We start from the raw sequence: 25,380 nt of genomic DNA on the forward strand, positions 1-25,380 counted from the left end.
TGAGACTCTCTAACTGACATCAAAGCACAATTCGTAAGTATGGAAGAACACAGTGTAAATAAATAACTCGTGTGCAAAGCATTTCTAAACATAGTCTAAATAAAGGCAGAATAATTATATTATAGGAATGCAAAGGGTTTTCATAACATCAGGGCCCAATTTTCTCTAAGAAAATTTTCTCTTGGGAGAGCTTATTCCAGTCAGACAGAAGAAGCAGGGAAAACATACTTGTTTAAAAAGAGGTTTACATCAACAGATTATTTGTGTAAACTTTAATCTCCTTACAGTAGAAACATACACAGTCAAAGCCAAAAGTAGTGTAACAATTTTACAGCAAAGCTTACCAGTAAAAATGCAAAACAAGTTTGTATCAAATTCTTAAAAAATTGTGCACTTTCTCAAACGTAACTTTGTTCAGCACATCGTTTTGATTTATATATAAGGCATTAATTCTATAAGAATCATTTACTATATTCCAAAAATCGCATGACCTAGGTGTAACACTCTATAGCCTGACACCATTTTTGCTCCTTTCAATATTTACAGATTTCATCTACCTGCATTGACATGGAGCACAAAAGCACTAAGAACAAGCTTTGCCAATAATAGGTTCACATTGAAAGTTACATAAAGAGGAAAAAAAAAAAGCTCAATTTTGCATTGCAATGACCTGGGTCTGCTGCAGCCATGATTTCAGTTTAAGAAAAAAATCCCTCTTTTATATACTTCCTCACTTCCAGCAGTATTTGGATCTGCCCATATGCAGAACTGAATCTGCTCTGCATCTGCAGCTACAGGAAGTGGAACCCATTTCTACAAGCTACCCAAAATCAGTTTTTCTCCTCCTCCCCAGAACAGTTCCTAAGTTTCTTTGCAATTTAAATCTTCTATAAATGACATCTTTGAAGTCATTCAAGCTACTATGTACAGAAATGGCTCAGGCAATTAAGTTAGTCCACCTTGTCATTAGTCAACAGGAAGAATAATTACTGTAGCTGTAAAGGAGGTATCTAGTGTTCCAGAATAAGTGAGTTTAATTATGGTGAGAGTTCCCTCAGTTCTATTTACATGACAACTTCAGGCTCAATGTTAAATAGCAAGTCATCATTTCCTCGTCGAACTTCAAGTAGTAGAGGTGATTCATTCATCACAGCCTCCTGCAGGTCACTGGAAGTCAGCAAAGGACGCCCATTGACTTTCACAATAATGTCTCCATCTTGGATCCCTCCTCTGCAAAGACAAGGAAGAGGCAGTAAGGATGCACTCGATGCAGAGGAAAAGTACAAAGGCTATTCACCACCTCTTTTGCAAATGCAATAAATTTGGATTTGTTTTAGTCTCCACTGAAGGGAAATTCCAGCCTCCTGGCTGTGAAATAATAACAGGTGGCACTTGCTAAATGCAAAATAATGGTCAGGTTATTTCACTGAGGATTTTTACGTAAAAAACAAAAACAATTTTCTCATGTCTTCTAAAAAACTACAGCAAATGAAAAAGAGAAAAGGCTTTTATCTATTATAGATTCACTTTACTCAGTCCATTTGCAAAACCATACTTTTATGCCACGAATATGTATTTGAAGAATTAAAAATTAAAACCTCAAAATTTCAAGACAAGTACGCCAGCTAAACTATTGAGAAATTCTCTATTGCTGTTCAAAAGTAATCCTGAATAGCTGCTTTTATTACTTTTGCTTTTGATCTTTCTAAAATCACTTTTAGAAATATTTTATTTTGCAACTGTTCTGTAGAACACCCTCTTCCTTTAAGATTTAGCACTGTCTCAGATAACAGCTCTGACAGTGCCCTATGTGTATGCTATTCTGTTTCCTGTTTAAGCTTAATCCAAGTTTCTGTTTATTAATGTTCAACATACTTCACAAAACTCCTCAAATTGGTTCACTGTATTTTGGATGTTCTTTTTATTTGCACACTGTTAGTGTTTCATAATGTCATCAAAGGTAGTAGTGAGGTGGGTGGCAGTCTCTTTTACCAAGTAACAAGTGACAGGACAAGAATAAATGGCCTTAAATTGTCAAGGGGAAGTTTAGATTGGCTAATAGGAAACATTTCTTTACAAAGAGGGTTTTCAAACACTGCACAAGGTTGACCATCAAAGTTATGGTGTCACCATCCCTGAAGGTTACATAATATTAAAAGATGGATAGAAGTGGCCCTTAGGGACAGATTTTACTGGTGGCCTTGGCAGTTCTGCATTTGTGGTTTGAATTGATGATCTTAAGGGTCATTTCCAACCTATACAATTCCATTATTTAAATAGTTCTGAAATGCTTCATTTTTGTAGAGGTGAGCAAAATCTTAGTAAAAATATTTTAATTTGAGGCACAATTTTCAATTGGCTAAATACATATCAAGCCTGGTATGAGGAAATACTTGAATATTAAAGGAAATATTACCTTCTAGTATCCCTCTGGAGGTTTATTTGTGGTGAAGAAAATAATGGGCTCCACCTACCTATGAGAAGGTGAGTTTGGAACAACTTCATGAACATAAATTCCACTTCTGACATCAGGAAAATCAGCATTACTGTGCTTCAGTTCCTCCACCAGGCTAAAAGAAGAACAAAGTTATACAGAATTTTATTGCACTACAAAAGCATATAAATATTCTAATTTTTTTAAATTTTTGTGACAAAAAGTAAAAAGCTTAACAATTAATCATTTGCCTGTTGTTTTGTGATGAAAATTTAGGGAATTTTCAGATCTGTGTACAGTGTGGGTTAAAATCTATTTATAGAATGGAAGATTTTAAAACAAGGATGGATTACTGGGCTGTCTGCCATGAAAAATTTTGGTCCCACAGAGGGAAAACAAGCCAAAATGACTACACAGCTTCTCTTTGATTTAGTACTGAGGAAGCTAACAATTGAATAAATTAAGCAAACACAACAAAGCAAGTGGTCTTTTTCTGAAAGCAGGTCTGCAGACACCTTACATGGCTTCCTTAGATATTCCAAAAGCAGTAAACTCGCATCATGTTCACAATTATGCAGAGAAACATTCTGAGTTTCTCTCCATCAGTGATGTTAATGCCATTACACTGATTCATTCCAGCTGAGGATCTGACCCTTCAGGGAGGACTGCAGGAGAGTAACTCAAGGAAAAAAGATGGCTTTAGTACAACCCCAGCTGGAAATTGTCTTGTTTAATTTTGCAGTGTACTGCCACATTGGAAGCATGCCTACTGCTGGGAAAGAACATCAGGATAAGAGCCCTCATTTATTATCCAAGAATATACCTGGGTAACAGCAAGATGATAAAGCAATGTAAGAGGGAAAATATAGTAAAGGGCCAGTGAAGGGTGTTCATTTCTGACTTTGTTAATATGGAGACACAAAGCTTTAGTTTGGCACTTTAGCAGCTCTTTCTAGTTCATGGTTAGGCACCAAACCTCACACCATATGGCCTCCACTGGCACTGATAAAACAAACAACCCTGCATCAGCTGATGGGTCCACTGGCACTCAGAGTCACTTGAAAGCACCATTTTGTTTAAATACCACCTAAAACCTGGTGTAATTCCAGGTGTCCTTGTCAATAAACCAAAATCTGTGTTCAGGCTCTTCCCATTTTCCCTCAGCAGGACATCCACTACTATCAGTATTTAGAGAATTTCCAGGTCTCAGAACACAGATTTCACCTATATCATTTAAATGCCCACAGACTTCCTAGAAGCCAATGCCCATTTCTGGATCTTTGGAGATTTGTAAAGAAAGATGAACCACTGCTGACCACACCTTGCATGCATGAACATCCTTTCTAAGATACTTACGCTGGTGTTATTGTCAACATTCTGATGCCAATGAAACGTTTCTTCCCATCTGAAAGGAACACAGAGGATATTTAAGAAATTTAGGCAAACACTGGCAAAAATAACTGCTCTGATGACCCAAAATAGCTGAAAATTAAAACAGAATTTAACAGATTTTAACAAAACTAAACAAAGTCACGCACATTTGTACTAAAGTGTTTTTTTTTTAATTTGCTTTGGTGTACACAATGACAATCCCTCTCCCTGCAACTAGCGGAAAGAGAGAAAGCTCACTGACACGCTGTAAGAGTTTTTCCTCCAGGAAATTGCTATGATTTAGTATCACAAATTCAGTAAATGGAAAATTTCATAACCAACTACTATTTAATCTGTAAGTGGTCAAGACAATTTAATCATATGATATTGTTCTTAAAATGTAGAAATTGAATCCAAACAAATCTAAATTTCCACTTTTCAGAGAAAGGGCAATCAAAAGATTCACACTGTTTATAATGCAAATGGCTTATTTCTACCCCAAAGGATAAAAAGTAAGTTTAAAAAAACCCCAAAACATGTAGAACTTTGCCAAAATGATCACAAAAATACTCAGAGGACTGGAGTACCTCTGCTATGAAGATGGGCTGAAGGAGTTGGGGTTGTTCAGCCTATAGAAGAGAAGGCTCCAGGAACACCTTAATGAGGTCTTTCAGTATTTAAAGAGGGCTTATAAGACAGGACAAAAGGCAAGGGTTTCAAACTAAAAGAGAGCAGATTAGCAGTAGGTATCAGGAAGAATTTATGATGAGAATAGTAACACATTGGAACATGCTGCCTAGAGAAGTGGGAGATGCCCCAGCTGTCAACACTCAAGGTCAGGTTGGATGCAATGAAAGGTATCCCTGATCAGTGCAGAGGGATTGGCCTAGATGACCTTTAAAGGTCCCTTCCAATAGAAACTATTCTATAATTCTATGATTCGCCAGGACTCTGGAATTTTAAGTGGTGAGAAATCACTCCTTTACAAAGAACACCACATTTCTGAAGTTGGCTTTTAGTAAGTCATGATATTGCACAGCTGGCTTATGAAAAAAATGCAGTTTGATGACTTCCTACAGTGAATGCTGCAGTACTCGGTTATATCCAGGATGAAACAATATCCCCCTTACTTGTTCCAGCACAACAACTTAACAAGATCTTTGAGTTTCTCCATGAGGAAAAAGGAGATGTACACAGTCTTCTCTAGCTCTTACTCTTTCCAAGAAAAATACTCCCAAGCAAAGGACTTAGTTCTGAATATTACACATGCCAAGTATTCCCACTGGGGTCACTGAAAATGTTGACTACTAAACATTGGATTTACTACACTCTGAAAAATCTGGCATCCATAACTGTCATCCATTCCTACTTTGCCCTGAAATGTTTGGCTCTCCTCTATTTTAAAGTGACAATAGAAAGCTCAAAATCAGCTATAGTAGGAGTGTCAAGAAGTTCAATTGCTCAAATTTGAAGTCTGAAGAGCTTTGGCATGACTATGAACTCACTCATGGTGCTCCTCCAGTCCCCATGGCAGAAATGTAATTTTTCATTTCTTAAAAATATTCAGACATGATAATTCTCCCGCCTGAAAATAATCCCCTTTTCCATACAATGTGGACAGTTAAAACAATGAAATTCCTTTTGTAAGATCAGTGACAGCATCTGTGGTGACAGTTTTCTCTTTGCATTAAACAATTTGATGCTGGTCATAGCCTGCGAGGCAGAAATTTGCAGATGCACCAAGATGATCTGGAGCCTGAGTTAGAGATGTTTACATGATGAAAAATGAAAATGAAAGAAGAGACAAAAGAAATTGACTTGGAAGAAACAGAACAGCAAGAATGAAAAGCCACAGAAGAAATTACACTAGTGATAAAGGGAATTATTTCTGCAGTGGCTAAAGATTACATGTAAACATAAAGCATTAGGGAAAAAATATATCTTGCAACTATAGACTTATTCCTAACCAAAACTCTAATCCTACTTTCAACTTTGGGCAGGTCAAAATATTATTTCACTCCTGCTCACACACTGAAATCCAAAAAGGCCTTTTGCCCTCTCTCTGCAGTAAGTTTGCCATACTGCAAATAGCAATTCATACTACAAGAGTAGCAGGCTATTGTATAAAGTAAAACTAAAAACTATGAGCCACAGGTTACTTTAGCAGCAGAGTATACACTCCTCTCTTTCCCCTTTCCAGACATTTTGTGAGTCAGAATACAAGTAAAAAAAAATTCAATCCTTTTTTTTCACAGAAGTCCAGTCCACTGAATTTTACCCAAATCAAACACCTTCAACAAAAACCAAAGTTTTCAACCAAGATTAGTGGGAATATAATTGTCCATATCTGAAGTAACAGCAGAGACTAAACAGGCACAGACAACCACGACTGCTGTTTTAAAATTCCCAAAGTTATAGGCATGGTGATTCTGGGGCTAAGTGACATTGCCAGGGACGGTATGTGGCACTGGGAACTACCACTGTCGTATTACATCTACTCTGTGAATAGAAAGTCTCAAAACCTCTCATTCTGGCAATTTATGCAATCATGAGGGAAAAGAAAAAATAATTAGGAGATCTGGAATAAAGTGATGTCATAAATCTAAGGAGCACATCACAAGGGTGCAGTCCCAACACTAGTGAAAAGAAGATTCATATGTTAAAATAATCAGATTTAGCAAATGTGAAACCATTGTGGCCTAAAGCTGGAGTGTAACACAGAAGAGAAAGACTCAAATCTCATTTTTGTAAACACCAGGCCAGATTAAACACTGATTCCAGAGGTACAAAGTCAAGCAAACCAGCCTCAACCACAAGTTTAAACTTGAATCTGCTTAGTGTTAATAGAAAGTCAAAAGCAGCTGACCCCAAGTATCTAGAAGCAGTTCACTATTCCCAGAAATTCCTGTTCCACAGTAAGGAAAGCACTTGCCTTACTGTTAAACTTTACTTATTGGTGCTTGCAACAATAGAGATACAAACCAGACAGATAAACACCAATTGAAGGCAGAAATGTTTATGATTTATAAACTGTAGTAAAAAGAACTGATAAATCCAAATTAAGGGGTCACATACTCAAACATCTATGGGCTTGAGTAACTGTGGTACAAAATTATACCCAATAGCAGATTTCAGTGGGGGCCAGGATATCACCAGGACTTCCAAGTAAAGAAATGGATCCTGCACTTCTTATTCAAGTGCCAGGCAAAACTACTTTTCTGCTAATCTCTTTTGCACCTAGCTCATCTTGTAGATTACATGAACAGCCCTGAAAACATTTAAGAAACATTCTACCGCCAAACAGAAAACATCTCAAACCAATAATGCTGGTCTGTCTGCAGTGTCCCCTTCATATAAACTGCATAGCTGAATTTAATCATTGGTCTGAATCTATACTCAGCAAGGCTCCTAAGCAACCCTCATGATTTGTGGTAATTGTTATGGGTAATAATCATTCAAATACAAAGGTAAGAATATTGGTTCAACACAACTAATACAAGGCCCTAGGGATGTAAAATGAGGATTCATGTGAATGATATACTGGGTGTAGCCAAGACAGGACTGCCCCATTTCCCCTTGCCCATCTGAAACAAGGCCTATTCACTTTTCTGCTGACAGTGTTAGAGGCCAAGCTGACCTACTAGGATGGATTTTCTCTCTCACATTTTCTTCAAATTGCTGACTTACTGGCCTCCACTTCAAAGCATCTGAAAGACTTTCTAATTTTACTGTTTTGCTCAAGTCTAAACTAGGAATAGATAGATCCAAGACCAAAATGGAGAAATTCCTAAAAAAAGAAATCTAAAAAAAATAAAATCAATCCATGCTTAAGCATGTAGTTAACTTCCAGATGTAAACAAAGAATATACAGCTGGTTAAAACTGAGCTACAGATGAGACACTTAACGTCACAAAGCAATTTAAGACTTTCTAACTATAAAAGGACATTAACCTTTTTACTAGCCCCAAAATTAGCAAAGGCTTTCAGACCATTCAACAGACAAACATCTCTATGATGGCTGTGGCAAATCTTTGGTCAAAAGATACATTAACAATGCATTAGGTAATATAGTATGTACAGATAGCATAATTAGTGCAAATTCTTCATTCAAATGACATCCTTTACTTTTCCCCTGCTCTCCACTCCTGTTCTTCAGTAGATCAGATATTAGAAGTTATATATAATAGGTAAGATTTTAAAAAATATAGGCCTTCTATATAAAACAGTTATCTGATCAACTAAAATTTGAAAGACTAAGCTTATTAAACAATTGAGTATCTGCTATGCCAGAGTAGATTTGGAAAGAGTGGTATCCTAAGGGAGTGTTATCTTCAGGCAATATGATATAAAGACCAAAATGGTAATTCCCATAAACTTTCACAATTAGGTCTTTCTATGACCTAATTGTACCATAAGGGAGGATCCCAGTGAAACTACTGAAGCATAACTGGAAGAAAACATGATAAAAACATCCCTAAAATTCTGCTTACATAAATTCATTATACTAAAAAATAGCTACTATACAATAAACCTGAGAGTTATTACTAAAGGCCTAAAAATGCAAACTACATCTCAAATATGTGGTGAAAAGATCTCCTTGAAACTTTCTCTATTTATCAAGGGCTTTAAATGACTGTTCTGCCTTAGCAAAATTATAAGATGTACTTCAGAGAAGCAAAAGCAAAAAAAAATTGAAAATTAAATAACATTTCCTGTGCTCCAGGATATTTGAAGCAGTGATGCTAAGAGAAACTGTGAATCCTTTTGATCAGGGAATTATGTGACATGATTAAAAATAAAAATCTGTATGTTACAATCATGGTACAGACTTTGATTTTCAGTCTTTTCCTAGGGTCTTTCCATGGGCAAAGCTGTCTCTGGGCCCTTAGCTGGGCTCATCATTCTGTGGAGGTACAGGTGCCTGAAGGGTGACTGACTCTCCAGCCCCAGTTACCAGGAGATGGTGGGCTCTGCACAAGGCCTGAGCTCATGCCTCTAGGCCAGGCCTGCAGGCTGAGTCATTGCTTCTCGAAGGATTGGGATGAGCAGTTTGGTTCTGAAGAGAAACAGCACTAATGAGACACCTGTTTGTTTCAGAAACCAACAATAAGTTAGTAACCAGGGCAAATACCTAAGTTTTCTTGACACGTTGACCGAAATAAAATTATGTCAGCTACTGTGAAATGTATTTCTCAGCCTGTAATTAGCAACTTTTTTTCAACTATTCCTCCCCCTTCCCTCCAATCAACAGTGAAAACAATGATTTGTGGAATTCAGCAAAACACAGATGAGGGGACCCATCAAGTTTGTGATGCTCTCATACAAGCAGATGCATCACTTTAAAATTGCTGACTATGGGAAGTTTTCAAAATAACAGTATCTGAGCGGACAATGGTGCAGGGAAACAACCCTGGCATCAGAACTGGATGAACTCAGGAGAAGACAAGATTAATAACAAAAAGATTCAAGAGAAAAAGCAGCAACAGCCAATATTCATGGTAAAAGATTAGTAGGAGGGTGTGGACAGATAAATTGGCAAACAAAATAGTAAGGAAGGTTTGGCCTGGATGCAGCATTACGAGATCAGATTTGGCTGTGCAGCCTATGGTATGACATCTAGAACAGGGTGACAGATATGTTGCAGGCACATAAAAACAGTCTAAAGTACTGCACTTGTCATTGCCAATATACTTAGATTTATATGCTCTTTGATGCACAGGCCTTTCTTTCTGCCTCTCCCCATCTTCCCACGTATTTCTTCATGAACTAATAACAGCTCTTCTTTTACCAGGGCCTGAAAGTCTATCACAATATCTGATTATATAGCACTGACATACATGACCATGATAAAATATAGGTCAGATTCTATGGACTACATCCCACCTGTGTACAGGTGCTTAAAAATTTTTTTCTACAGTATACCTTAATCTTTTTGCTTGGACAATAAATGAAAAGAGGAGAATAAAACTCCTTAAACAAGTGATCATCTGTTCTCAAGATCATTTGAGACAGTGATGATTCATCTGTGTCCTCACTATTCTCAGAGGACCTATTTCCCATATTTATATATACACTGTCTGCTCTTTAGGGGTGTGAGTAATAAAAAGTCTTTCCTATTTCTGTGAGATTGTTTTCTATTTCCCAGTCTGTGATGCTCTATAGTGGAGAAGGATGCTGCTCCATTCACTAGTAGGATCCCACACCCATGTCTTTTGGCACTTCACCTGGATCAGTGTAATAATTGGAAGATATCCCCGTTTCTTGCAGATCTTACCTTTACTTTGTTTGTCATGTGACTCTGTGAGAAACTGAGTGATACGGTCTGAAGGAATAGCAAAAGAAATTCCAGCTGTGACCTTCAAGGTGTTAATCCCAATCACTTCACCATCCTGTTGAGAGGCAACACCCAATTAAATTTGTTCCTAAGTACAGGATCCAGCTCCCTGCCTAGCATTTCATGTTAAAAACTGGTGCAAGAGATTTTAGAGTGTTGTAATCACTCAAGAAATAAACACTACTTATAAGGGAGGATCTGGGCTTTGATTCATGATCCGTTTCACGTTTAACCGTGATGGCCAGAGAGATTGCAGTACAGTGTGTTCATCCAAGGTCCATCCCACCACTCAGGAAGACATTTCCTCTGCCAAGTGGGCAGTGGAGTCACTACTACCACTACAGCCACAAGTCACTGCCCTGCAAAACCAATGCTGATTTAAAGCAATCTACTTTGAAAGAGTTGTGTGGGTGAGCCAGATCCCATCTCTGTTGCACATCCCAGGTTCCACAGCGTGAACCAGCCTTACTGCTCCCTCCAGATCTGATGATCCTCACTCCAGTGTAACATTTTCTGTGCTCAATGGGGCAATGTTTTCCTATGGTGTGTCTACTGAGACCTAATTTGCATATTCTGCATTAGCTACAGGCTATCTGCCTACCATTAGCTAAACAAATGGAAGCTGGAATGACCTATGAATCTTTCCAAGGGAACATTCTCACACTTGAAACTAATTCTTGAAACAAAACCAACAAAGCAACAAAACCAAGCCACATGGACTTACCAGATTAACTAGAGGTCCTCCAGAGTTGCCATACTGTAAAAATGACATAAGGGAACAATAAATTAATACTTCTCTCTTGGAAATTAAACTCCTTTTACAAACAGTACTGTTTTTGTACAGAAATGAAAGAGAGGAGGTAATTTCTTAGGCAGCACTGACAGACACAATATTAATCACAGAAGATTACAAGTAGATCTTATCCTATCCCTCCACCCCTCTCATGATTATACTTGTTTTTTGGTTTTTTTTTTTTTCAGAAACAGGAATTAAGTTAGGAGCCACTCCAAATAGGCAGACCCTGAGTTTAAGACACTGAATAGCTAAAACTAGTATTTTGATTCTTCTAAAGCCTGTCAGAACAAGGTTTTGAAATAATAAATAGTTATTTAAATTTATACTTCAGTGAGGTGCTTGTACAATTTTCATTTCACTCATCACTTTGGTTTGTAACACTGTCAGTCTCTCATTCTCCACTGGAGTAAAATAGAGTGGCTTACATATTTAATCACTGCATATTGCTATGAGGTAGCTACTACATAAGGATTGATTTAGTAACCACAGACACATATCCTCCCTCTCTAGGGAAGGCATAAAGCAGCTCTGAACAGCCCAAAATTACCTAATACCTAATGGCCTTTAAAGGAAACATGCAACAGGACCACAGGAAATGAGAGTTGGAGAAGCTGCTTGTCCATCTTCAAGCTGGCTCAACAATTTGTTTTTGAGTGAGGCCAGAGTTTTCAAGTAGGTTTGCAAAACAGCCAAGAGCAGTAACATACTACTCAAAAGAAACAAAAGCTAAGTGATGTATGACAGAGAAGTGAGACACAAACTGTTTACACTTAGATAGCACTGGGTAAAGTTTATAGATTCTTACAAGAATAAAATAGACATTAAAATTTATAAAACAGCTTCAAAGTTCAAATTCAACAAATAGATAAGTTCCTTATATCATATCTCTCCAGTGACCAGAGGCTACACACGTGATTTTTATGTCTGACTGGCACAAAGAAACCAAAATAGTGATTTTTCAGCCTAGCTCAGCACATAGTCTTTCATTCACTTGTCTCCTGCTTGAAGGATGTGACTTTCAGCAATACAGCTCCATTTAGAACCTTAAGGCCCTGTTTTCTCCTGCCCTATGTTACTGCTATCCCAGCATTTCTCAAAAGGCAGCTGCATGCACATTCCTGCAGGAAAGTCTTGGCTGAGCCACAGGAATGCTCTGAACAGACCAACTCTCAAACTCCTCCCATTCTCAGGAGAAAATGAGTGCATTAGCTAAGCACAAAGCATCCTTATGCCAGGGACCATCTTCATATTTCGCAGTCTCGGATGCCAAAGCAATTCAAACTTAGTGTCGTTTTCCTCACCTCATCTGCCATCACTCTTCCTTTGGTCCAGCATTATCTGACACACTCTGCTATCCTTGTCTAAACCTACTCATGAGCTTTGGAGGGCAGCACATGTCTAAGTATATACACAAGGAAGGAGTCTGAGCTTGAAAAATATGTATAGGCAGGAAGTCATGAATTCCATGTTCCAATTCTGTCTCCACCACCAATTCAGTGTGTGCTCCCAACTAACCCATATTGCCTAAGTTTTCCTTATTCTCCTTGCACAGCTGAAAAGAGTAATTCCAATTAGATGTCTGGAGAGGTTCAGCTCTTGGGTCATACAAAAGCTTTTTGAAAAAGCTCACTTTTATGTCATATCTTAACACAAAAAATAATTACCCTCTTTTTTCCTCCCCACACAATTTCTTTCAACAAGTCTGTGACAATAACCATTTGTGAAGCACTCTGTGTGTGTAAAACACTATTTCTTGTTATGTCAAATTTGACATTAAAGTCCAGCAAACAAATCCTGAAAATATTTTCCTTTCAATGTGCAACAGATTTAAGGTACAAAATTTCAGGCCATTTTCCACCTCAGATATGTGTGCAGTGCTCTTTTTAGAAGCAGTACAAGCTAAACACACACCGAAAAGCACTTCACTTAAGCTCTTTGGATCACTCCAAGATGCTCTGAAGGAACATTATTTTAATGTATTTCTATATAACATGCAATGTTAGGACCCTTAGCTCCAAACCGTACCACAAACTTTTTGTTATTTTCAACCTTGATTCTTGTTTTGATTATGTGGTATGCAAAGGGAAAACAAGAACAGCAACAAAAACCCCCACTCCTCTGCTTATGCTCTTACCTGGGTATCCTGTCATTAAACTGAAGCACACACTCTCAATGTGACTACTCCATCTTCTTCTAATGGATGGAGATGAAAGAAATTTTGGCTCTATTCTACAGCTTCCTTGACCAGAGCAACTCAGCAAGCAGAGAGAGAAATGTTTTGATTTACTGGGGGTTGATACAACCATGTCACTGCATGAGATTTACAGAATTCAAAGCATCTGACCTATGCAGCATCCTCACAGACAAACTCAGTGGGAGAACTTTTATTTATCATTGCCTTCACAACACTGCCTGAACACACCTTACAGACACTGCATAGAGTTTTGAGAAAGACAAACAAAGCTGCTGGATTCATCTCTCAGAGCAGGCACTTCCATGCAGGGACAGAATGTGAAGTGGAGCTCATCCCACACCTCGTGCTTACATTAATAATGGCATCTGTCTGGATGTAATCCATGTCCGAGTCCCGGAGGCCCAGCTCTTTGCCATCTCGCTGAGCAGTGCTGACAATACCTGTGGTCACAGTGTTCTGTAAGGCAAATGGACTTCCAATTGCCACCACAAATTCTCCTGGCCTCAGATCAGCAGAGTGTCCCAGTAACAATACTGGTAGTTTTTTCTTAAGTAAACAGAAAGAGAAAGAAATAAGCATTAGATCATACTTAATCTGATTGCAAAGATCAAAAATTAACAAAAAGTTAGGAACAAATATTTTCCATTACATTAATGAAAAAACCACTCACTATCCTATACCCAAAACTTATGCTAGGAGGGTTGCTGTTTTAAACTGTCTTCAAAAACAAACAGCTATCTGTAGTTCCTTGCAATTTCACTGAGAAAAGAGCATCAAAATTTCCCTGTTTTCCAGCAGATTGTTGCTTCCCCCTAGAAACAGCATAAAAGCCAACCACTGACCAATTGTTGACTGCCACTCCCTATGCATTATGCCCACTTTGCAGTCCATGCATACTGGCACAAAGCTTTGAAAGATTAGCCTGGTTATTTACATAAATATAGCACAATTTTGCCAAGCATTAAATGAGTGGTATTTTTTTTTCTTCTTCGTTTGGTACAGTTTCTTGCACAGAAGACAAAGTAATTTAATTCTAAGATACAAAAAATTTCCAGGCCTGTATTTCAGTACATTGTTTTGCACAGATCTTTCTAAGGAATCCTTAATCATATATTCTAGTCAATCACTTTGTACTAAGTGAAACAAACTGCCCAAATGAAGGCATTCTCCTGTTTAAGTCACTCACCTTAGGGTGAATCTTTATTGTTGCAATGTCAGATTTCTTGTCAATGTCTTTGATGGTCGCTTCATAGGTATCTCCATTCTGGAGCTGTACCTTCAGTTGTTGTCTCCCTGATATTGCATTTGTGCTTGACACCACGTGAGCATTGGTCACAATTAAACCAGAATCAGACATAATAAACCCAGATCCACTGGAAAGGGGGACATTCCGACCAAAGAGAGGGTGCCTGTACAAAAAGCAAGCAATTTCGTGTCATAAGGGAAACCAACTTAAGAGAGGATTATATTAGACATCACTTACCACCTTTCACCCTGAGCATCAATTTTTTAAAAAATTACAAAGAAAGGATCCCTTACTGAAAATTGTAACTGGTTTTAGTCAGTCAGGGAGATAGGAAATGAGGTTTACAGACAATCAGCAGGATCCTTTTCCTTTGATTTCCAATTCTGTCTTTATAAACTTCCTTGCACAGAGGGTAGGTGACAAAAAGGAAGGAGGAGCACATCTGATCCCACAGGTTATTGATTACGTACTGAAAGAGGGAAATAATAAAGCTAAAAATAAACTGATCATCTAATGGGAAAAGGGGAAGAAGGAACCTTGCAGCTGGACAGAGGCATAAAGGAAGAGACAAGGTCTAAGGGGATCACGAAGCCCAAATGCAGAGTGGGTGGCGAAAGCATGTCTGGAAACCAAAATTACTGGGAATTTGAAAGAAAAAATCAAAAACACTAACAAAGGGTAAAACTTGGCGAGAAACAACATGTGCTGCGAAACAGACAGATAAAAGATTCTATACACTGTTCAAGGCATTATGAATTTTCTCTGTGAACAACTGCTATAATGATCTTAGATTGTTAGGGGAACATAAAGTGCCTGTGTAGCAGAAGATGAGAAAAGAACCAAAATCTTTCTGCCAAGACGTGGTCCTGGTTAGAATATTATTTGAAAGTTCTGAGCTATTTAGCAGTAAACAGCTAATTAACAGCTATTTAGATGTAAACAACTAATAGGAGCCAATCCCAGGAAAAAGTAGTATCAAAATTAGCACCCAGCAAGCTGCTGGGCAAACATTTACTTGTAGGGAATGAAAAAACAATCAGTGCAAAAATACATATGCAAGATCTTAAACATCTTCAGCTAAAACATCCTCTCAAAGGACCAATCACCATGTGCATAAAACTGTGCCTCCTGATATACTTGATTGTCTTGATTTTGTATATTAAAAAAGCCTATAAAAATTCTCCAATAAATTCTTATATCTGTGGAAATTGAGAGAACTCCATGAAGAAAGGTATTCACATAATGGAGTATATACAATATTTGCAGTAATTGAAGCAGGTTGTTCTGAGGACTCATATTTAAACCTCCCAGGTTGTTTTGAGCACTCAGTTTTGATCTTGCCAGCTCAGGTTCAGCTTCAGCATCCTGAATATCAGAGATGCATTGGTCAAGAAATTTAGTACGTTTTTTTCCAGCTTAGCGTCTGAATACACACACACGCACACATATATATGTATGTATTTAAATTGAGATAACAAATGCAGTCCAACAAGCAAAACATTTTAGTGAAGGCTGAAGAGACCTCCAAAGATGAGACAGACTTATTTTAGGGTAGACAGCATATATTGTATAGTACTGTAACCCATTAGAATAGACCTAATGAACAGGAACAAAACCCACATATGTGTGCTTCTCTGGGGAAACAGGTCTGCTGTAATGTTTTAGAATGTTTTGTGAACCTCGGAAATTCAAAAGGAAAGTTACTACATTGTAGACCTTTATTAAATAATGTAACCAAAAGAATTCAAAGTGTTACCTGAGGAAAAGTTCAATGTGCACAACTGCAGGTGCAATCTTTTCCACCACATCAGCTATGAAGTTGAATTTGTATCTTGGGCTGCTGGACTGTAGGTGACCTATACTAGCAGAAAGAATTGGATATGTTAATAAGACAATACATTTTTTTATCAAGTAGGCAAGATGAACCTGCCTTGATTTGGTCTGTTTCTCCTACTAGAACAGCTTCCAAACAGTACTGGAAAAGGAATTAAAATCACTAAGATTGTTCAAAACTTACCTAGCATTCTGTGTGATCCTGAGAAAAATAAACATCAGCAACACTCAGCTCTAAGTTCTTTTCTTTGGAAGTCTACAAGCTCTGTCTTGAGCACTTTTCTGAGGACAACTACTTGTTATTATCTAAGACACACAGAATCATAAGATAGGTGAGGCTAGAAAGGACCTTAGGTTCTGCCTCCTGCTCAAAGCTGCATCAGCTTTGAGGAAAGGGAAACAGAGCTGGGACTTGCAAAACTCCAAGGATGGACACTCCAGAAATTACCTGGGAAACCTGTCCCACTGCTTCACTGTTCCCCATGATGCAGAGGTTTTCTTACATCAAGTCTGAACTTATTGAGCTGATGTTCCAACTCATGCCCCTTGGCTTTTATCCTCCCATTATGCACCTCTGGATAGATCTGGCACACAGGGAAGCTGCTCTCAGGTCCTCCTGAAGCTTTCTAATCCCAAGGCTGAACAAGCTCAGTATCCTCAGTTTCTCCTCACAGGAGATATGTCCAGTTCCCCCAGTCATCCTCATGACCTTCTGAACTCACACCAGTTTGTCCATGCCTTTCTTGTACTGAGAGATCCAAAACTGGATGAAGTATTCCAGATGTGGTCTAGCACATACCGAGTATCACAGCTGCAGAATTTGGGAGTCACAATTTGAACTTAAGTTCTAATTTTTTTAAGTAGACATATTAGAAACCTGTTTTAAATTACAAACTTTGCACCTAAAACTTCCTGCAAATCCACATTTAAGCTGTCACATGCAGCTGGGCCTAGCAAAAGATTACTAAAATGTCTGACAAAAGCCAGTATGGTACTACATTAAACAGCACTATACACAGCATTCATTAAGAGTGAATAAAATATTGGGAAATTAAGATCTTAAAGAGGGGGAGGGAAAGCCCACAGCATCCTGGATTCTAGCATCACAACATCCCAAAGGAATAGCACTGTTTGTGCTAAATGTTATATTCTCTGCAATCCTTGATACAGAGTCATATCACCACACTTGTAAAGCATATGATAGGGGATGTATCACCACACTCAAATAACAACCTTTTGTGTTCACAGACTGAAGCTTTAAAGTTAACTATGTGATCTACCAAAGGAAGCAAATGAGTTGAAGAAATCAGACCAAGAAGATTAGGAATTTCTTCACAAAAATCTTTAAGTTTTTTATCCTGTTACTGGACATGGGATTTACTTCTAAATGAAAATAAACGCTGCTTAAATTTAGAAAGTTAGATTTATGTGATACCTAATAAACAAAAGGAACAGCTTGGCAGGACTAGGTTCAGTCTATTATTTCTATATACATTCTCACACACACTGAAGAATCCCTCCAGTCAATTGAATGTGCTTGTTTTAATGCTTAGTTTAAAAGAGACAAGGCAAACAGGAATCACAGAGGACAGTCAAATGTAAGCACAATATACTGTTATTTATTTTGCTTACTAAGCCACTGAAGAGTTATCTTACCTTCAGTTCCCAAGCAGTTTGCCTGATTATGCAGTATGTCCTTTGAAGTCCACTGACATGACTTTGAACACTTGCCTACACAGCAAGTGTTCACTGACAGGATATAACACTGCCATCATGTTTACCTTAGCAGACATGACCATGCATCAGTGAAAAGCAGCTGATGAACCAGCACAGAACTGGGGAAGAACCGGGGATGAATGCAGCCTTTCAGTTGGTGTAAATCAGGGCAACTAAACCCATTTGCATCTTCTGAGTGCTCAACTGTTCTGCCCAGGCCAAATGGACACAGCACTGTGCATGGCCACAAGCACAGGAAGATGCCTGCCAAAAACCTCAGGTCTGGACCACTCCTGACCAGCCACCAGGCAAACATTATGGGTGGCAGTGGCTTTCCAGGTACGATTTGGGGGAGGCAGAGAGCAAGTATCTGAAAGAGGTAGTGAATAAAACATGAAAAAAGGTGAAGAAAATAAAATGCAGCAATACAGAGAGAAGACTAAAATTGAAACAATGTTTTTCTTCTTTTCATACAACAGTGAAAACATTTCTCTGCCTGAGCAGAAGCCCAGAACCTCCCTGCTGGGGTTAGCAGACAAGAATGCAAAAACTTGAAAGAAAATCCAGATCTGCACCAATATTAAAGGGAAATCTGAAACAAAGGAGGCTCAAGAATAACAGGCACCCAGGTTTTGTACCAAAGGCATGCCCAAAGATCTGGGCTGATCAGAGATGAGCTGTTTTCCTCTTGTCTGTTGGGGACCAAACACTGGTGAAAACTGACTTACAAAGCTGAAATGCTTTCATAGAACTTGATCATTCTTGAATAATTTTCTGCAAGCTGGCAGTGATGAGAACCATTAAACACATATGATGTGCCAGAAACTCAAACTACAGATGTGGAAGGTGTAACTGCACACTCGCATTTACTCCCACACATACAGCACTATTTAAGGGAACTGAAGTGTTGGTTATTAACAGCATTTTAGTGCAAAATTATTAAACTGATGGTTTTCATCAGAAGACCTCAATATACTTCAAAAGGGAGGAAATGAAGCCTGGGAAACTGAAGAAGGAAGCAACATCCAACACTGAGTATACTGTATAATGTCATCCTGAATACAAGTGTTACAACTGTAGAGGTAGAATCCATCCTTTAATTTGCATTAGTTGGTAGACTCCAGCTGCTGCTACTGTCCTTACTGAAAGAGAAAGTTAAATATGTATCTCTCCCCTCCATAGTACTGTTGCCTTGTGGAGCCCCACACAGCCCTCAGATCTCTGCTGCCCCGAGCATGTAACAGCTCTGAGCTCAGAGCACCTTTGTAGATTTTGACCCAATGACCCTCTGAATTTGCCACATAGTTTTTCAAAGGTCACTCAATAATCTGCATTATTTTCCATGTTATTACTGAGAGTTCAAAATCATATCACACTAACAAAATCTAATTTCTCTTGGCAAAAAAAACATAATTTGATCCAATTAGCCATGTGTTGTATAACCAAGTTTCAAAGATGCTGCAACCAGGTTGTATTTGAAACAAAACCAAATTTATGCTGCATGAGTCCTTAACCGTCTATGCATTTCTTAGCCAAAAAAAACCTAGATTTCCCCAATCTGCTCCATAACCACAAATCTACCAGATTGTCAGCAGCCTTGAACTTTGAGCCTATAATTTCAACTAAGTGATTAGATCTTCAGGTCTCCAGCTCCCCTTGCAGAATACTCAAAATCCAGACTGCAATGTAAGTGCATAAACTGGAGCTAAAGATTTTCAGCCTATTTTCTAAATGTGATCTTATGTTTCAAATTTTATGGGCTCCAACTACACTGAATTTAAATAGCTAAAGCTACGTGCCTTTTGGAGTAGACTTATTATCAATTTAAGATTTTTTTTCCTGGATAGTAGTGTTACCTACAGGCTATGCATTCATTTAATAGTGGTTTATTTACTTTCTTGCAGAGACAACAGACCCACATCAATCTCATTAACACTGTTGTAAACCAGGAACAATGCCAACAAGTCTGTAGAGTTAACCTAGTATGAAGAGAACTGGAAAAAAAATCAGCAGAAATAATCATTATAATCCCACTGAAGACAATAAAACCAGACCAATTTACATTTGCAAAAGACTGAACATTTCTGAATATCTGCCAACTTAGTCCCTGTAGAATTAAATCAAATCACACTCACTGCTTTCTTAAAGACAATACATTGTATTAAAATCCACACTTTTATATTCATTAAGAATTTGTGAGCCTGGGAAACTAATTTTTTTTAAGGTTGTTTCCCCATCCCCCCTTTTAAAACCAGCTTCAGAAAAGATCTGTGCATTCAGCAAAATTATTATGTCTAAGGGAGGACTGCAACCTGGCAGATCTGATCACCAGGGATAACCACTGTCCCTACTGTGCTTTCATGAAAAGAAATGAAAGACAAATAAAAGATTATAATGTCTCTGCTTAAAAAACAGAAACATCTGCTGGAAACATAGGTTCATGGGCAGCTTTTCTGATGAATTCAGCATTAAGATCAAGTTGCATAGCTGTGCACTGACCATAAAGTCTTGGTGAGTTTAATGCCACATTATGGTTCAGGCAACTTGTTTATACAATGGATGTCTAGTGTGCACAGATGAAAACAATTTGGTGAACCAACACCAAAGTGGCTTTCTTGTGCAATGCAGCAATCACAAGGGCCAGACAAACAGGCTGGCACAAGCCTTCTAGCTCAGACACCACACTGATTTATATGCTTGCTATCTCTCCCTTCCAAGCAACTCTCATGATGACATGCAACAAGAATATACTTTTCCTGTTACCTAGCCTTTAAAAAGCAGTGAAGTGCTCTACTCTGAATTGTACACCAAGTACTGTGCACTATCCATCCTCACCTGCAGTGACTCAAAGCAACTCAGGCATAAGGAAAACAGGCAGTACAGGAATGTAACCAAAGTTTGTGTTTCCAGCTAATACCTTGTACATTTCCCTAAATAAAGCTGCAGGCAGCTTTAAGGCTTTGATGGCAATAACACCAGCAGGAGACTTCTATCCCTTACTGGGCCAACTTCTCAGAAATGCAAATAATCATACACTCAGTTGTTCCTCTGTATCTTCAAGGTCATGTACAGGAACACTCCAAACACCTGTGTGCAATGACTTATGAATTAACTGTGTTTCAAACACTCTTAGGAAAATGAACTTTTAGGTTCTTATCTTGCAAAGATCTGACTGACTTGGATGAGTCTTAACATCATGACCCCATTCTTAGAGTGAATTCAGGTTAACAGTGCAGAGGACAGTAAATGGTGTCAAGTCCAGCCTCAAAGATTTTTCTAAGTTTTCATTTTCCTTGTTCTATTGACAAAAGAGCACCTGTATTAAAAAAAAATTGCTTCCATATTTTAGGTAAGAAAATACAAATCTTTTGACATTTGAACACTCTTCACAGAAGCTATTTGCAAAATAACCTTGCAGGGAATTTAACTGTGCTAAATTGTACTGAGAGATCAAAAACAATCCTTTGTTCAAGAAACACGGAAACAAGTAGATGGACTGTAGATGGCAGGTGACCAAGTGAATCCTTTGAGATGATTGATATGTGGCATTGTTAAAACTTACACTTGCTGCCCTGAGTAGAAGGGATCTGTAAGATTAGATCTTTGATTACAGAGAGTAAGTATTCCATAAGTATTTCTTCCATTACTTACATGCTAGCTTGTAATAGCTTGTTGTCATCACAGTAAGTGACAGAAGGCATGAAAAAAACCTAGCTGCTTCACAATGTATTCCCATAGCTAAAGGTACCTAGTGTCGAAAAAAGTTATAAAAACCCCAGTATTTGTAGCAGGGAGTTTAACTTTGCTCAGGATTTCTGCAGACTGCTCCTGTTAGTATCTCTGAGAAGCCCCTGGGCACTGGCATATTGCAGGGCATCAGTTATGGACCACTGCATGCAGAACTTGCAATCTGGTACGGTGCTTTTCAACCCAATTCAGGACTAAATCAAGGAAAATAACATTTTAAATTCTGTTAATTTTTTGATTATTACTCAGTAACCCTGGTCACCTCATTCCTCCCTTCCTGCATCCTTTACTACCCATGTTTCATGCATCCCTATTCACCCAACTGCTGTCACAAGGAAACCATGCCTAAGAGTTTCTCAGCCTGTCTGGGCTTATCACAGCCAGAATGCAACTCAGCATCAATATAAGCAACTGAAAAAGGAGAGAAGCAGACATTTCAGGAGCCACTCTGGGTCTCTGCATGTTCTAAATAGGGCCCTAGTCATACTATGTGAAGCTTCTGTTATCTGAGATAATTTTAATATATGGATGGTAAAGTAAAACTGCACTTACTTCATAACTACCTTATCCCTTCAAACTCTGAGTCATCTGAGGCCAGACAAGAACAGGAGAAAGAAATTTTACAGCAATTTTAAACTGTCAACTTTCTTCCAAGCCTCTCATTACAGCCATAACATGTTATTGTTTAAAAAAACCAACCAAACAAAAAAAAAAATACCATAATTGAGTTCTATTCCTGGCTCAACCACCAACTCAGCCTGACCTTGGGCAAGACACTCGGTTTCTTTGAGCTTCAGTTTGTGCAGCTGTAGAACTGAATAAAAAAATTAAATCTTAACAAAGAACCAGATGCTTCAGCTAAGCTGAGGTTTTCTGAGACAAAAAAAAAAAAAAAAAAAAGCTAAAATAAAGTGAGCACTAAAATAGTTGCTTTAAAAAAAGAAAGTTCTGCTTCACAGCTCCAAATTCCTAAGCCTATTAACATTAGATTCAGGAAGATTCCTTAAGGAAAATGTCATATATACCAAATGCCAAGTACTCGCCAAGCTCTCAGATGCTGGCTAGTTCACTTATTTTGGTTAAACATTTTGATTATTTCATGTGGATCAGGTTCAACCAAGTTTTAGGAGCACTAAAGTTAACAGATGCTGATGTGAAAAGGTACAGGCAAAATGGAACACTGCAGCTTCAGGCTAGCATTTGAAACAATTCTTGGCTCTGACAAGATGCTCTGAAAGGAACTCCAGGAACATAATTTGAATATACTCCCACTCTGAACTGGTTTACCCTTTCCAAAGATCAGGATATATAAGAAAGATCCCCTAGTAACTGAAAGGCTGCAACAGTACCCCTTTTCCTTCTGAACCCTCCTAATCATTTTGGCCAGCCTGCTATGAACAGGATGGTAAGGAGTTCACCTGACATAACAGAAACTCTAATGCATGTTTGAAAACTGCATTAAGCATAGCATTTCTCTCTTTTCAGGAACTCTATGGGAAATGTAGCAGAATCAAACCCTTAAAATAATGTATCAGTAAGTATGTGGAAAGATATTGCCAGCATTAACACTTCCATAAAGAGACACATTTAATACTAAAAGGAAATTACTAGCTTAAGAGATTACTAAACTTTCCAAAGTTAAATCACCAAGCCTGAAGTTGTGTATCATAGCATATCACAGGATCTGAACAAAGGCCTCAACTTTACTACAACCACAAGAACGTTTGATAGCTTGAATATCAATATTTTCCACTATAAAGGAGATTTTCAGGCTCTTTTTTTTCCCCTACTTAGGGGCTCTACAAGACTACAAAACCCTTTGGCCAAGAAAGCAAATAAGGCAAAAGACTATGTTTTAGGTGGTTTATCTATTACTCAGTAGTAGACTTTTCTGCCCTGATGGGCTTTTAAGGGGTTTTCTGACTCGCCTGTCGGGTCAATGTGATTAACACCCCAAAGTGGCCCAGGGACTGTCCGGGGCTCAGGTGCTCCCGTGTCCGGCTGTGTGTGCAGGCTGCGCTTGGCCGGCTGTGTGTGCAGGCTGCGCCCAGTGCGACCCGCGCGGGGAGCGCCGCCGAGCGCCGCGCTGAGCGGGGGCGGCGCTGGCGGCACGGCAGCGGGATGGAGCCGCTGCCCTGCCCCCAGGAAAGCCAGGGCTGAGCACCCGGCCGCTGCCCTGCCCCCAGGAAAGCCAGGGCTGAGCACCCGGCCGCTGCCCGGCCTCCAGGAAAGCCAGGGCTGAGCACCCGGCCGCTGCCCTGCCCCCAGGAAAGCCAGGGCTGAGCACCCGGCCGCTGCCCTGCCCCCAGGAAAGCCAGGGCTGAGCACCCGGCCGCTGCCCGGCCTCCAGGAAAGCCAGGGCTGAGCACCCGGCCGCTGCCCTGCCCCCAGGAAAGCCAGGGCTGAGCACCCGGCCGCTGCCCTGCCCCCAGGAAAAGCCAGGGCTGAGCACCTGGCCGCTGCCCTGGCCTGGCAGCCGAGCGACCTCCACCCACCTGGCGAGTGCGACGGCCTCTTGCCCCAGGAGCACTGCGGCAGCAACCTGCGCCTCAGCGAGGCATCATCCACGGCCGCGCTGCCGGGGAAACCTTCCCAAACCCCAGCCCAAGCCCACACCGAGCGTGTCGAGGAGTTTTGCTGTTCGGAAAGCACCTGAGCATCCATTCCGCAATACCACAGGTGTGAATAGCAGCTGGGTGAGGTGCCATATCCTTGGAGGTTTTAAGAGTCCCTAGAGCCACCCAGTCTTCCCAGGCCAGGGAAAATCATGGCTTTCTTCACCCTGGAAGGCAGGTCTCCCTCCCCCCCGCCCCGCGGCAGGTCCCACCATGCTCCTACCCGATTCACAAGCTCCCTTCTGGACCTGGGCGACGGCGGGCAGCCCGTGCTGCAGCGCCTTGCGGCTCACCGCCTTCAGCTGGCAGATGTTGTCGTAGGTCCGGCCGTCGCTGCCGCACACCTGGGCGCTGAGCTTGCACTGGCAGACGCCCTTGGCGAAGCGCTTGCCCATGGGGTAGCGGCAGTCGAGGCTGTCCCCGCAGGGAGGGTCCTCCTTGCGGCCGCAGGAGTCCCCCTCGCCCGCGGCGCAGATGAGGCAGCAGCCGCAGCGGTCGGGGACGTACCCGCTGGGGCAGCTGGGGCTGGGGCACGTGGAGACATCGCAGCGGGCCGGGCACTTGGCGCGGCCGAGCGGCAGCTCCGCGGCGTGCGGGCCGGCGCTGAGGGACAGCAGCAGCAGCGGGCTCAGCAGCGACACCCGCATCCTCGGCGGGGACAGCGGCGGCGGAGCGGCGTGCGAGCCCGCCCGGCCCCGGGGCAGGAGGCGGGAAGGTGCGATCGCGGCGAGGGAAGGGGAAGGCGAGCTTCGTGCACGCTCGGGCAGGACAGCGTCTTCCGCCGCGGGCGGAGCGGGACGGCGCAGCGGGCGGAGGGCGGCAGGCCGCAGCGCAGGCCCGCGGAGTCGCGGCCGGCTCGGTCCCCGCAGGACTCAGCTGGCCGGGCTGAGGGGCCGAGCCATGGCACGGAGCGCCGGGGGCAGCGGAGCGGGAGGCGAGGCGGCGGCAGCGCGGCAGGGTTATATGTGGGACGGGCCCGCCGCCTCCCGCAGCACCGGCAGCCCCGGGCGGGCAGGCTCCACCCCGGGCGGGACGGACGGACGGACAGAGTGGGGAGGGTCCGCTCCCTCCGCTCCCTTCATCTGGGCGTGCGG

The 25,380-nt window shown here is 40.6% G+C and overlaps 1 protein-coding gene across 1 annotated transcript; it reads right to left on the bottom strand.

Annotated features, from left to right (window-relative positions):
• Positions 1-257: 257 nt before the first annotated feature.
• On the bottom strand, positions 258-25,370 carry HTRA3 (HtrA serine peptidase 3). The gene is made up of 9 exons (XM_021550771.4): positions 24,510-25,370; positions 16,132-16,231; positions 14,316-14,538; positions 13,481-13,675; positions 10,864-10,896; positions 10,080-10,194; positions 3,791-3,839; positions 2,475-2,570; positions 258-1,230 (listed from the first exon to the last, which is right to left on the bottom strand). The coding sequence occupies exons 1-9, from the start codon at positions 24,931-24,933 to the stop codon at positions 1,065-1,067; spliced, it is 1,401 nt and encodes a 466-aa protein (XP_021406446.1). The 5' UTR covers positions 24,934-25,370; the 3' UTR covers positions 258-1,064.
• Between the last annotated feature and the right edge of the window lie 10 nt (positions 25,371-25,380).

This window comes from Lonchura striata, chromosome 4 (assembly GCF_050655825.1).
Source record: "Lonchura striata isolate lonStrDom1 chromosome 4, ASM5065582v1, whole genome shotgun sequence".
NCBI lineage: Eukaryota > Metazoa > Chordata > Aves > Passeriformes > Estrildidae > Lonchura > Lonchura striata.